The sequence below is a fragment of the Pan troglodytes genome, chromosome 13, assembly GCF_028858775.2.
Source record: "Pan troglodytes isolate AG18354 chromosome 13, NHGRI_mPanTro3-v2.0_pri, whole genome shotgun sequence".
Lineage (NCBI taxonomy): Eukaryota > Metazoa > Chordata > Mammalia > Primates > Hominidae > Pan > Pan troglodytes.
Genome location: NC_072411.2, coordinates 126,139,658 through 126,154,577, shown reverse-complemented (window position 1 = coordinate 126,154,577; position 14,920 = coordinate 126,139,658). Strand labels below are relative to the sequence as shown.

General features: G+C 40.8%; 1 protein-coding gene across 1 annotated transcript in view; it reads left to right on the top strand.

The window, feature by feature from the left end:
• The window catches only part of WDFY1 (WD repeat and FYVE domain containing 1), a 70,038-nt gene that overhangs the window by 36,581 nt on the left and 18,537 nt on the right, over positions 1–14,920 (top strand). Inside the window, exons 4-8 of the mRNA XM_001166904.6 lie at positions 2,792–2,846; positions 7,467–7,617; positions 9,729–9,841; positions 13,174–13,300; positions 14,462–14,567. Of these exons, the coding sequence (XP_001166904.1) occupies positions 2,792–2,846; positions 7,467–7,617; positions 9,729–9,841; positions 13,174–13,300; positions 14,462–14,567 (552 nt within the window). The remainder of the gene's footprint in view (positions 1–2,791; positions 2,847–7,466; positions 7,618–9,728; positions 9,842–13,173; positions 13,301–14,461; positions 14,568–14,920) is intronic.

Genomic DNA, 14,920 nt, shown 5'->3' with positions numbered 1-14,920 from the left:
TTGAGAACCGACCTTGGGTGTGTGTGCCGGAACCTCAGGGTTTGGTCTGGGCAGGGGTTGGGAGTTCCCTGAACATAGACGTCAGTGGAAACTACGACGGTGGCTGCCGTGAACTAGAGAGAGCAGGTAGATTGAGAAAAGCAGAGGGCCGAGGTCACATTCCTAGGGAAATGTCAATATTTAAAGAAAAGCCAGAGGACTGGGAGCCTAAAGGAGAGACAGGAAGAATGGGCAAAGTGGGAGGAGAGCCAGCCAGGACAGTGCAGCCACGAAAAGCTGGAGGGCAGTGAGTTTCAGGGAGGAGGTGAGTAAAGGTGTCAAGGGCAGGAGGGAGAGGATGAAATTGGGCCTGGCTAGTGCCTTTGGGATGGCACTTAGAAGACAGCTGCTGATAACAAGAAGAGCCTTTCCATGCAGTGGGGTAGCCCTGGTGAGCCATGGACTGAAGTGTGACTGGGAGATGTGGGAGCCAGAGAGCCTGAGGGTAACCAGAGTGGTCTGGTCATTAGAGAAGCTTTTGGCTGAGAAGGGGTCAAGGAAAGTAGAAGTATAGTTATGAGAGTTTCATTGTTTTTATTTATGTATTTATTTTTTAATGAAAGAAGCAGCCTTGGACCAGGTGTGGTGGCTCATGCCAATAATCTCAGCACTTTGGGAGGCTTAGGCAGGAGGATTGAGCCCAGGAGTTAGAGACCAGCCTGGGCAATATAGTGAGACCTCATCTCTACAAAAAATAAAAAAATTAGCTTTGTGTGGTGGCATACCCATATAGCCCCACTACTCAGGAGGCTGAGGTGGGAGGATCACTTGAGCCTGGGAAGTGGAGGTTACAGTGAGCAGAGATTGCACCACTGCACTCCAGCCTGGATGGCAGAACAAGACCCTGTCTCAAAAGAAAGAGAAAAAAAAAAAAAAAATAGCAGCAGCAGCCTTGATGTAAGAGCCGAGAAGAAAGATCCAGTGGAAGGGACAGGCTCCCTGCCCATGCAGTTCACACAGCAGCAGGCGGCAGGTGAGGGTGCTGGAAATGCATGACACAGTAGTGAATGCTGAAGCTCTCCGTTTTAGCCTTCAGAAAATTTTATAGGAATATCATCATGTGCATACACACATATAATGAGAAGCCACTAAGTACAAGCTTCATATAGTGCAGTGGTGCAGTGTTGGTGCATTTATCTCCCTAGGGACCCTTCTTGTGGCCTTCAGTTCAAGGGGAGACTGTCATTATAGGATGGCACATAAGAACTGTTACAGTTGTTCAATGGAAAGGGGCAATGCAAATCCAATTTAGCATTAGTTAGCAATTGATCAATTGCTCTTCCACTGAATACAGATTAATATATACTGTGCTGATACATTTTTTCTACTTTACAAAAACAAGATGGAAAACAAGAAATCTGTATTCTTTTGTGTGCTTTTTTCCCCCCTCACTCTGGTCTGTCAGCAATTCATAATATCCATGTCAATTTAGCATTGATCAATAATAGTATTCTTGGCTGGGCACGGTGGCTCATGCCTGTAATCCCAGCACTTTGGGAGGCCAAGGGGGGGTGGATCACTTGAGGCTGTGAGTTCAAGACCAGGCTGGCCAACATGGTGAAACCCCGTCTGTACTAAAAATACAAAAAAATTAGCCAGGTGTGGTGGCACGCACCTTTAGTCCCAGTTACTCAGGACTCTGAGGCACAAGAATCGCTTGAACCCAGGAGGCGGAGGTTACAGTGAGCTGAGATTGCATCACTGTACTCCAGCCTGGGTGACAGAGGGAGACTCTATCTCAAAATAATATAATAATAATAATAATAATAATAATAATAATAATAATAATAATGGTAGTAGTAATTCGTGATTTTTCTTTAGAGTTTTATCTTCATAGTTTTAGTTGAGGTTGATTTTTTTGCAATAAAACACATGTACTTTAAATTTCTTTTCCAAGTTATAAAGTATTACATCTATAGAAAGTTTGGGGCCAGGTGCAGTGGCTCACGCCTGTAATCCCAGCACTTTGGGAGGCTAAGGTGGGTGGATCACCTGAGGTCAGGAGTTCGAGACCATCCTAGCCAACATGGTGAAACCCCATCTCTATTAAAAATACAAAAATTAGCTGGGTGTGGTGGTGCACTTCTGTAATCCCAGCTACTTGGGAGGCTGAGGCAGGAGAATCGCTTGAACCCAGGAGGCAGAGGTTGCAGTGAGCCGAGGAAGCAACAAGAGCAAAACTCTGTCTCTAAATAAATAAATAAATAAATAAATAAAATTAGGAAAATACGGGATCATAAAAAGACAAAAACCACCCCCAATCTCAAAATTTCTCTTTTGTTGTTGTTGTGTTTGTATATTAAATAGGTGTACTTTCCCCCACTAAATTGCTGAGCTACCCAGTGCCCTGTTTTTACTGTAGCTGAGAGCTCTGTTAGTGAGGGGTCTTTGCAGTTTTGCTTTAATATGCAGTGTCTTGAGGGATTTTTTGTGTCACTAAGAGAATAAAGTTTTGTAGTAGGAGGGAGAAGGAATACGGAGTGCTGATCTGGGCAGGAAGAAGTGGACACAAATCCCATGGTGATCAGCAGCACTTACTTTATTCAATTCGGTCTGTTCTCCCAAACAATGTTGGCCTGAGGACAGGTCTGGTGAAAGAAGCAATTCATATCATTCCTAAATAACTCGCCTTAAGTCCTAGGTCTTGTGATAATAATTTTTGGATTGTACTTCATTTTTGAAAGTCAAGTTTCTGTTGTTTTTTAAAACCATAACTCTTTTTTAATTTTTTATTTTGTGCATTTGCTTTTAGGAATTTCACGTTTCTGAAGATTTTAATAAAATGAACTTTATCAAGACCTACCCAGGTAATTATAATACACATTATCTTGCGTACACATACATGTAGACATACACAAAACTAGAACATCATCTCTTATGATGAAAATTAGATTTTCACATTAACTTTTTAGTTTTGTTACCCCCACTATGCAAGAGACTTGTCTTTTAGTGATATTTCAGCTTTTTCTTGCTCATTAACATTTAAAATTTTGTATATCAGGCACATGTATCAGATTTAATTAACCATTCTTTTATTATTGGATATGTGTACTGCTTCCATTTTTTTTTATAACACACTACTCTTCATACATGTATGTGTGTGTATATAACTGAGTGTACAATTTTTTGATATGTGTATACACATTGTGTGTGTGTACTCTTGAATAAGTATATACACGTGTGTGTGTGTGGGTATTCTCCACTGTTATTCTGACTCTAATCCTATAATTCATTGTTTCTATTTTATTTTGTTTTGTTTAAATGGAGATGAGGTCTCAGTATGTAGCCCAGGCTGGTCTCGAACTCCTGACCTTAAGTGACCCTCCCACCTCAGTCTCCCAAAGTGCTAGAATTCAGGTGTGAACCACCTGTCCAAATTCTATAATTCCAATTATTTAAGACAAATCCCTAGGTGCTCAGTGAGGAATTTTTTTTTAAGACAAATTCCTACAAAGTGGAATAACCGGGTCAGACATTAAAAAGTTTTTTAAGTGCCCTAGATTTATTTTGCAGACTGCTTCACAGCAATAGTGCAAGTTTTTACAGTCTGTGAATGGCAGCTGAGAATACCTGTTCATGAAGTCTTCACAACATGGCTGCCTTATAATTTCTTTTTCCTGTTTTATAGTCAAGAAAGTTCTCAATTTGAAAATGATTTAAGCTTTATTTAATGTTGACCATTTGTTGTCTTTTCTGAATGTCCGTTTATGATTTTACGCATATTCCCAGGGAGCTGGAGTGTTTTCTAACTGAATTGTAAGCACTTTTCACTACAAAGCTATCAATACTTTGTGGCATCTGTGACATATACCTTTTTTTCAGTTTTTACTTTATTTTGTAAATTTCAATATTTTAAAACTTAACAAAAGCAAGATCCCAATGACAACTTCAGATTGAAGTTGCAAAACTAAAGCATTTTGATTAAGTTGTGGATTCCCATCAGAGCAATTAGCTGATTCCCAGAAACTTCACCAGAGGACATGACATTTAGCCTCATTTTATTCACTCTATATTTCTAAAATTTTATACTTAATGCTTGTGGATAAAGGTAAAAATTAGAGTGTAGATGTTTTACGTATGTGTTGTTCATCTTGGTGAAATGTGGTCTAATAATAGGATACTTTAATAAGAAGGCCAAATTGCTTTTCCCTACATATTGTTTCACCTGTTCCAAATTTAAAATAGGAGAAAAGCATCCAGGCACGGTGACTCACCCCTGTAATCCCAGCACTTTGGGAGCCTGAGGCAGGTACATCACTTGAGGTCAGGAGTTTGAGGCCAGCCTGGCCAACATGGTGAAAACCCGTCTCTACTAAAAATAACAAAAATTAGCTGGGCCTGGTGACACATGCCTGTAGTCCCAGCTACTTAGGAGGCTGAGGCAGGAGAATCGCTTGAACCCGGGAGGCAGAGGTTGCAGGGAACCAAAATCGCACCACTGCACTCCTGCCTGGGCAACAGAGCGAGACTCCTTCTCAAAAATAAATCAATAAATAAAATAGGAGAAAAGTGATATAACAATGACCATACATTTGTCCTTGGAGTATGTTGGTCAGGGAAACTGTTTTGTAACAATGAATGATAACACTTTCCAATCTTGCACTGAGTAATGTACTAGCATTATGGTGTTATTATAACACCAGAAGCAACTTTGAATTCTCAGCTATCATGTGCAGGTTTATCTTTAAAATAATCAAGAATCCGTAAATTCCTTTATGAGGTATATACCTACGAGTTTGGAGACCTTTAAATGCCAGGCTTGGAGACCCTTAAATGCCTGGTCAATGTTTTTGTCAAAAGGCAAATTCCTTAATAAATTATTTCATCTGGACAGTTGTGGTAGCTCCCACCTGTAATCCTAGCACTTTGAGAAGCCGAGGAGTTTGAGACCAGCCTGGGCAACATAGAGAGACCATACTGCTATAAAAATGTAGCCAGCCATGGTGGCACACGCTGTAGTCCCAACTACTTGGGAGGCCGAGGTGGGAGGATCACTTGAGCCCAGGAGTTAGAGATTACAATGAACCATCATCAGACTACTGTACTCCAGCCTGGGCAACAGAGTGAGATCCTGTCCCTTTAAAAAAAAAAAAAAAAAGTGTGTGTGTGTGTGTGTGTGTGTGTGTGTGTGTGTGTATTTTTCATCTTTCATTAAGGATCAAATTATTTCATATTCACATCTCATGTTATTATCTATATTTTGGTTGTCAAAGGTTTTTTTTGTTTGTTTGTTTTTTTTTGAGAGAGAGCCTCACTCTGTTGCCCACACTGGAGCGCAGTGGCACGATCTTGGCTCACTGCAACCTCTGCCTCCTGGGTTCAGTCAATTCTCCTGCCTCAGCCTACCTAGTAGCTGGGATTACAGGTGCGAGCCACCACGGCCAGCTAATTTTTTGTATTTTTAGTAGAGAAGGGGTTTCACCATGTTGGCCAGGCTGGTCTTGAGCTCTTGGCCCCAAGTGATCCTCCTGCCTTGGCCTCCCAAAATGCTGGGATTACAGGCATCAGCCACCACGCCCCGCTGGTTGTCAAAGTTCTTTATGGGCTATAAGGCAGCATAGGTTTCTTGTGCAGTGGTTCTTGGACCTTTATATTTCATTGATTAATAACATTTTAGAAAACATTTGGAGGGCTAATATAGGGATTGCTGTATTTTTTATTTTGCCAAGTGAGAGTTTAAAAACTAAAAATGAAGCAAAATAAGCATGACTATATCTCACCATACTTTCATAAAAGAAAGGATATCAGAAAAAAACCAAACAGCAGAAAGGATATAATCTTAGAAATAGGATGGCTCTTCCCAGGAAAAAATAGTTGACTATTCACTACAGCATCTTTACCACAAACTAGTTTAAACCCTATGACTGTTTGGCCTGAGTTTAACAACTACGGATTTAGTCGAAAAAGTGTTTTGAGTGAGACAGACCAAATTAATCTATCACTTATTAGACTTTAGGCGTATATTAATATTTATATTTAATATATATTTATAAATATTTTATAAATAATATTTGCATTTCAGTTTTCTTATCTGAAAATCAGTATAATAATACACACCCTGTAAGTATTTATGGAAATTAAATATCATTAAAACAGAAAAAGCATTAGGCTCCACATCAGACGCTGAGACAGATCGTATGAGATATGGCCTACTCAAATTTAACATTATTTTCAGTTTTAAATTTTTATTTTTTAATTAGAGACAGGGTCTCGCTGTCTTACCCAGGCTGGAGTGCAGTGGTGCAATCATAGCTCAATGTAACCTCCAACTCCTGGGCTCAAGGGATCCTCCCATCTCAGCCTGCTGAGTAGCTAGGACTCCAGGCAAGTGCCACCATGCCCAGCTGGTTTTAAAAAATTTTCTGTAGAGGTGGGGTCTTGCTTTGTTGCCCAGGCTGGTCTCCAACTCCTGGCCTCAAACAATCCTCCTGCCTCGGCCTCCCAAAGTGCTGGGATTATAGGTGTGAGCCACTGTGCCCAGCTGAATTTAAGATTAATAGCTATCATAGCATCCTTTAAGTTTCAGAATCCTTCATGAGTATTTAAGTGTTCAGTGTAACCTTTTAGCAGTGGATGAATCTGACCTTCATGTAGACTTTTGGGGAGAGTCCCTCAGTTCTTCCTAAGCAGTCTGTACAGCTGAGAGCAAGGTCAGCAGTTTCTCTGTCTGGCCTTTGACTTCATTCATCAGACTGGATGCTTATTAAACATCTACTACATGCAAAGTTCTGTACCAGATGAAGTTGAAGTCAGGTTACGCTGCCCCGGTGTGGCTTATAATTGACCTGGAAGTATTTCCAGAGTTAGGTAACAGACAGAATACCTTCCTCATTCTCAGCTGTTATTTTGGAACAGAGAACTTTACAAAAGCTTTGTCTTTGTAAATAATAAAATGTTACACACTGATAAAAAGTATTCCAGAAACCAAACACATAACACCATTTTTTAATTTTAGAAAACTGCCATTGCTCTTACTTAGAATGCCAGTGTTTTCTGAAGGTTCAAAACACTGAAGTTACAGACGATTAAAACATTGCACTGTTACAACTGCTGCTTTCCACATGGTTCTTGTTCATACAGTTTTTTAGAGCAAAGTAAAAATGTCCTCTTGAGCATAGCAAAAACAAAAAAATCTATTCTCTAATCTATTATTTGATTTCTCCTTGAGCATTACTCTTTAATGATTCCTAGCTTCTGGTGGCCATGCCTGTGGGGAGCAGAGGGCACGGCCTTGGAGAGAGCCTGTGCTAGTGAGTTGTTGAGCTGGGGCGGGTTGTCTGAAATATATTCACAGAGGACAGGCATTTCCAGTACACTCTTGTACACAGCTGTGCCCTGGCTGCGCAGATGGAGAGGTTGAGCCTCAGTTCTTCCCCATAGAGTGCTGTTTCTGGAGATGACATCTGTTCATCTTTCTGTTCCTGCAGCTCATCAGAACCGGGTGTCTGCAATTATCTTCAGCTTGGCCACAGAGTGGGTGATCAGTACCGGCCACGACAAGTGTGTGAGCTGGATGTGCACGCGGAGTGGGAACATGCTCGGGAGGCACTTCCTCACGTCCTGGGCTTCGTGTCTGCAGTATCCTTCAGAGCCACGGACCTCTCCTTCCCCTGGCCTCTGCTTCTCAGTGTTTGGTTCTGAATCTCATCCCAAATTGCTAACTGAGATCTAAAGACTGAATGAAACCTATTTAAGTTTGTGCAAAAGTAATTGCATTTTTTTTTTACCATGGAAAGTAATTGCAAAAATTGCAATTACTTTTGCACCAACCTAATACATATTTCACTGAAAATCCGAGAACTTCCGTAAGTTTGCTGTAAATTGGGTTTATTAAAAATAATGAAATGAATTGTTCTGTGCTGGGAGGTGCTATAGGTTTTTAATTCAAAATTGTGGAAAACCCAAGCCCATTAATGCAAACCCTTCCTCTCACGTCTTTGTGTTTCTAATGGAAAGACTTTTTATTGTGCGAAGAAAGGAAAAAAGGAACTTGTCTTCTAGTAATTGGTTATTTGCAGACTCTGTAAGTATATGTACTGAATATTAAGGGTTTATAGCCCTGGGGTTTGTTCCTAAATGGGCTACAAGGAGTTTTACACAAAACTTTTGCTTAATGCTTTTTTTTGTGTGGAGAGGACCCATAATCCTTATAATACTCTCAAAGATGGCTCAGGATCCCCCAAAATGCTAAAAATCACGGCCTAAAAAATTCCTGCTGCTACATGGAATTTGCTTCATGTAGAGCTTGCCTTTACCTAAGGATACCTCTGCCTGCTGTGTATCTTAGTGATGGCAAGATCAAGGTTATCAACAACAGGCAGACACCCCGCAGTAGTTTCTCTCTCAGAGTTGAATGTCTGGCTTAGTAAAATTCTGTCCATTGAAAGCCTTTCTTTAAAATGTTTGCTGCAAATGAATGCACAGCATGAGATATTTAAAATAGTATCATATACTTTAGGATCAAACAAGCAAAAAATACTCTGATATAGTATGTGCTACATAAGCGTTTTTGTTACGTGCTAGGCCTCTCAAAATGGTTTTGTAGAAAATGACACAGAATCACAGTCATGCCCTAGTTTACGGTGCTCTTTTTGACCCGTGTTTTGGAAGAGTGATAGTTATCCTATTGTAAATAGCTTTCCTATTACAAATAGTAGTTAACATGTCGTGTATAAATTTCTGGTTTTCCACAAATATCTATGACCACAAATCGAGAAAGTAATGAGTTGTGACCAATAGTTAATATATTTTCTAAATTTAAATGTACTACCGCTACAAATAACTGCGTTTTGGATTATTAAACTATCCACAGTAATTTAAAGTGAATCATCCTTTTCATTTATAGCTAAATTCTCTAGGCCAAAAGAAACATGGATTCATGTCTGGTATTTACTGTCAGATTTACATTATTTTCAGAGATATTTCATAAATAACCATTATGTTTCAGAGCTTTCTTGCTGTTTTCAGTAGTTAGCAATTTCTTTTTCTTTTCTTTCCTTTTTTTCTTTTTTTGAGAAAGAGTCTTGCTCTGTCACCCAGGCTGGAGTGGTACAGTGGCACCATCTCAGCTCACTGCAACCTCTGCCTCCTGGGTTCAAGCTGTTCTCTTGCCTCAGCCTCCTGAGTAACTGGGATTACAGGCGTGTGCCACCACGCCCAGCTAATTTTTTGTGTTTTTAGTAGAGACGGGGTTTCACCATGTTGGCCAGGTTGGTCTTGAACTCCTGACCTCAAGTGATCTGCCCGCCTCAGCTTCCCAAAATGCTGAGATTACAGGCATGAGCCACTGCACCCAGCCCAGTAGTTATCAGTTTTACTCTTTGACACTTTATTGTACTTGATTATATCTACTTGTTTTCGTGTGTGTCTGCCCTACCAGCTCTTTTTTTATTGCCAGTTCTGGGATCTTGCTTGATATAGTAACAGGCACTCAATGAGTTCCTGTTGAATGAATGAATATAAACTTTCTCAGTAATAACTGCTGTTTTAATTTTTACCTTCAGTATTTACATATTGCATGCTTTTCAGTTGGGTGTTTCCTTTCTTGTTATAGTTTTACGTGTATGCTTATTCTCTTTAAAATGCATGTTTTCTAACTTTGAAAACTAACTTTGACTAACGCTGGTATCTCTCTTATGAGAGGACTTTCAGGTGATTTCTGTTCTACATCCTTGACTGCTTCTCCTCAGATATGACTTTGACACTCAGTATGCTTTCGTTGGTGATTATTCTGGGCAGATCACCCTGCTGAAGCTTGAACAGAACACGTGTTCAGTCATCACAACCCTCAAAGGACATGAAGGTAGGCTATATTATCACCCAAGAGGTTTTTTTGCCTAACTTGGACATCCAAATTCAGTTCTCTACTATGTGGATTCATGAATGCTGTGTTCCTCATGATCTGTCAGATTTCATTTTGATTGGCCAGATATGGGATTTAGAGTGAAAACTAAGTGAAGGTGGGGTGATGGGTTCATTTCATATTGTCGAAATCCCTTCTAAATTGCTTGTGTGGATAATACTTTCTACGTTGCTTACCTTTTTAAATTAAGTTATGGCTGGCACATTGGTTCACACCTGTAATCCCAGCACTTTGGGGGCCGAATTAGGTGTACCACTTGAGGCCAGGAGTTCGAGACCAGCCTGCCAACACAGCAGAACTGCCTCTCTACTAAGAATACAAAAATTAGCCAGGCATGGTGGCTCATACCTGTAATTCCACCCCTAGCTACTCGGAAGGCTGAGGCAGGAGAATCACTTGAACCTGGGGGGCAGAGGTTGCAGTGAGCCGAGATTACAGCACTACACTCCTGCCTGGGTGACAGACTGAGACTCTGTCTCAAAAAAATAGAAATAAAAATAAAATAAGTTATTGTGCTGGGAAGACCTTTAAAATTACTTCTAACTGGTAAAAACCTTTTGGAAGAATTGTTGTTATTACTTTAAAAAAATTTGTCAGTTTCTAAGCCCCTGAGCAAGACCTGATAAATACAATTAGAAGAAATGTGTGGGCTGGTTCAGCCTCTGCTTGGGAAACATACCCTGTGTAGGGACTGAGGGAAAAGAATTACTGGGTGGAATTTCATTTCTGTAGTGCAGTGGGTTGGTGAAGCTCTGTGGAGGGGTTTTTAAAGTCCGTTGATTGTATTGAGTGACTCACCACATACACATGTGTAATAAAGAGGTTTCATTAGATGCTGTATTGGGCCATTCTTGCATTGCAGTAAAGAAATATCTAAGACTGGGTAATTTGTAAAGAAAAGAGGTTTAATTGGTTCGTGGATCTACAGGCTGTACAGGAAGCATGGTGCCGGCATGCTTCTGGTGAGGGCCTTAGGAAGCTTACAGTCATAGCAGAAGGTGAGGTGTGAACAGGCACGTCACATGACAAAAGCAGGAGTGGGGGTGTGGGGGTGCCACACACTTTTAAACAACCATATCTCAAGGGAGCTCATTTACTGACTCAAAGAGAGCACCAAGGGGATGGCACTAAACCGTTCGTGAGAAATCCACCCCCATGAGCCAGCTACCAAGCCCCACCTGCAACATTGGGGATTACAGTTTAACATGAAATTTAGAGGCTGGGCCCGATGGCTTACACCTGTAATCCCAGCACTTTGGGAGGCTGAGTTGGGCAGATCACTTGAGGTCAGGAGTTTGAGACCAGCCTGGCAACATGGCAAAACCCCATCTCTACTAAAAATACAAAAAACATTAGCTGGACGTGTTGGCAGGCGCCTGTAGTCCCAGCTACTCAGGGAGGCTGAGGCAGGAGAATCTCTTGAACCCGGGAGGCAGAGGTTGCAGTGAGCCAAGATCATGCCATTGCACTCCAACCTGGGTGACAGAGGGAGACTCCGTCTTAAAAAAAAAAAAAAAAAAAAAAAAAAAAAATATATATATATATATATATATATATATGCGAAATTTAGAGGGGACACATGTCTAAACTATGTCAGATGCTAAGCTGTAATGGATTGCAGTTTTCATACAGATCACAAGATCACATTCTGATATGTGTCACAAAGTACAAGCTTTGAGGCCATCTGGTTTATGGAGAACTGGGGAGTTGCTGAAAGAATCAATGATGGACTGATTTATGACCATAGTAAGCGTTTCAGTTGTAACAAGTTATAATAAATGTACACTATGCTTTCTATGTAATCTATTTAGGTGAAATGGAGTATATCAAATCAAGGACCCTGTAGGGGAAAAGAAGAAAAGAGAACAGCAAGTTAAAATAGCTTTGGGCAGGAAAGCAGAGGCCCGTGAAGAAACCACTTTCTGTTTATGACTAATTCTCTCATGACCCCCAGGCTCGTCAGTTTTTTCAGGGTTGCTAAAGGCAGAATGGGTTCTAGTAACTACCAGAATGGGTACTGGTTTTCATGCTGAAAGACCGTATTTATCTGCTCTTAAGCCTCTAACTGAAATGGATGGCACATAGATTACACAGGGTCGAAAGTCATGTGAAACTAACCCCTGAAGCCTTTGCAGAATATTTGTTTCTACTTTTGTTCTGTTTTCGGAAAGTGTATGTGATAAAGTAGTTTCTGTTTGCTTTTGAATATGGCATCATTAATTTTCTATATACCTACCAAAATTATTATTAGCTTGTGTGGCTGGTTCAGTTTTACTAAGTTGATTAATGTTTTTTCTAGACAAACAGCAGTCGATGAACAAGGAAAGGACCTACTGAAAGATGTACCTGTAGAAAGAAGATTTCCCCAAGGGTTTCAAATTTGAGAAGTTAGCCAATATAAAGTATGAAATGTGAAGTTCAGATGTTTCACATGAATTACTTGGCATAATTATGTAGTGTACAACAGACTTTTTTCTGTGGTACTTAATGTAATTTTCTTAAACATAGACATCTTGGGGTAAAACACCTGCCAGGTCCCAGAGACCCAGAATAATCTAGATTTTTTATCTTGTGTAGGTTGGACACAGTAAACTTTACTGGTTTTTGTCACTAAATATTAGTAGCAATTTTTTTCTTCATTCTGAACATTTTGTATGTAAGCTACTTTGTAATTTTTGTCACAGAAGAAGGAAAAACTTCTTTAAAAATCTTTGTATTACAAGCAGTTTTTTTTTTTTTTTTTTTTTGAGACAGAGTCTCACTGTCACCCAGGCTGGAGTGCAGTGGTGCTATCTTGGCTCACTGCAACTTCCACCTCCTGGGTTCAAGCAATTCTCCCACCTTAGCCTCCCGAGTAGCTGGGATTACAGGCGCCTGCCACCATGCCTGGCTAATTTGTTTTTTTGGAGAGATGGGGTTTCACCATGTTGGCCAGGCCTAGTCTTGAACTCCTGGCTTCAAGTGATTCGCCCTCCTTGGCCTCCCAAAGTGCTGGGATTACAAGTGTGAGTCACCATGCCCGGCCCAAAGTAGTTTGATGCACAATTGAAAATTGTAATCTTATGACTGTGGATAATGGTGCTGTGTCTTCTGTATGACTCATGATAGCATGGTTGAATGACCGGTTGTACACCATGAAGGTACCTTTTTGCTTAAAGACTCAGCTGCTCCTAGTTTGGTCTTCAGCTGTCAAATGTATACGTCCTGATGTAGAGTTATATTTTACTTCTCCCCTGCCTCCCTCTCTCTCTCTCTCTCTCTCAAATCCCTAGGTAGTGTCGCCTGCCTCTGGTGGGACCCTATTCAGCGGTTACTCTTCTCAGGAGCATCTGACAACAGCATCATCATGTGGGACATCGGAGGAAGGAAAGGCCGGACGCTGTTACTTCAGGGCCATCAGTGCGTGACCACTTGTGGGGGTGGGGAAAGAATCCGAGTTAGTGGGGAGCTAGTGAAAGGCATTAATAGTCTGATACCACTTTCTGCAAACCCCACGTTCTAAGATGGCAATTATCATTGATAGGGCTCAGTTCACTTTTAACTGCTTTCTGTTAGCCCCGAGTATCTGATGTTTAGTAGCAAAAAACGAAACAAAACAAACAAACAAAAAAAACAAATGCAGGGCTTTCTTCCTCCTTAGTCCAAAGAGCACTTGCCACTTTTTCTCTCAAGGAGTCACCCTGTTGAAATATCTGATTAAGGCAGGCATAGGATAGAGATGCAGGTGAGGACTTTGACCATGGAAGGTTGCATGTAACATGATACTAAGCTGTTGTTGAGCTGGGAGCCTAACTTGTTTTTTGTTCTTTGTTTTTTTATTCTAAAATATATTAAATTAAGAAATGTTGTCTAGTTTGACAGTGGAATTCACCTGAGTGATACCATTGTATATTTAGGATCTTGCCCTGTAGCCCTGAAAGAAAAAGAAATACATCTTCACCTTGCTTTCTTTTCTTTCCTTTTTGGCTAGGCTGCAGCTGTTACTATAATCACAGTCAAGCTGAAAATTAGCTGAGGAAACATATTATACACAAGTATAACAGGCCAAGAGCTTGTTTCCTTGGGCGTCCTAAGGGGTAGTATGACAGGCGTGCAGGAGGGACAGAGGTCTTCACCCCATCTGTGTGTGTCTGTGTGTGTTTGTGTGTGCACACTAGTGATCTTTGTGGTGTTTGACTCCTTGTTCATATGAATTGTGTTCAGTAGGGGAGTTATACCTCCTTCATTCTTGTTTCTGAACAAGTAGGTAAATCTTATGCATCTGAAAGGGAAATCATGTTGATTGGTCCCAAAAACCATAGCCCTCATCAAATCTCTGGCCTACAATTCTTAATGACCGATTTGAAAGTAGTCGTATATTTTATAGAAAGTATCATTCTGTATTATGAGTTATAAAATGCCAAGTAAAGTTTATACTAGAATTCATTTTACCATGCTAAATAGTCAGTGGTAAAATACCACTTGCTGATTTTAATGAGGAGAGCAATTTGAGCCTAAATGAAGACGGTTCCTGTGTTTTTCCGCATGGAGACAAGTGACTGTTGTGTGTGCTGTTTGCAGTGACAAGGTGCAGTCGCTGTGCTACCTTCAGCTCACCAGGCAGCTCGTCTCCTGTTCCTCGGACGGCGGAATTGCGGTGTGGAACATGGATGTTAGCAGAGAAGAGGTAAGAGACAAGGGCAAGTCCAGGCTGATCGGGGGAGACCCCTAAGAACCTGGCTTCTTCTTGGCTTTTCACCCCGCGAGCTGTAAATGCCGGTCCAGGTGCAGACAGTCCCAGCTTCCCCTTCTGCTAATGGGTTATTTCTGACCAGGTCCTTTGTGTCATTTTGCATTGCTTCCTCTGCTCATTTGAGAGTTTCTACCAATGACATGCAGTATATACAATCAGCGTTTAGGCTGGTTCTCAGCCTTGAGCAATACACTGAGATAACACTTTGAGACAGATTTCTGGCATATCCAGTGATTTGGACTGCATAGAGGTCCTCCGAAGCACCATTGTGGTCCCGTAGCATTCCT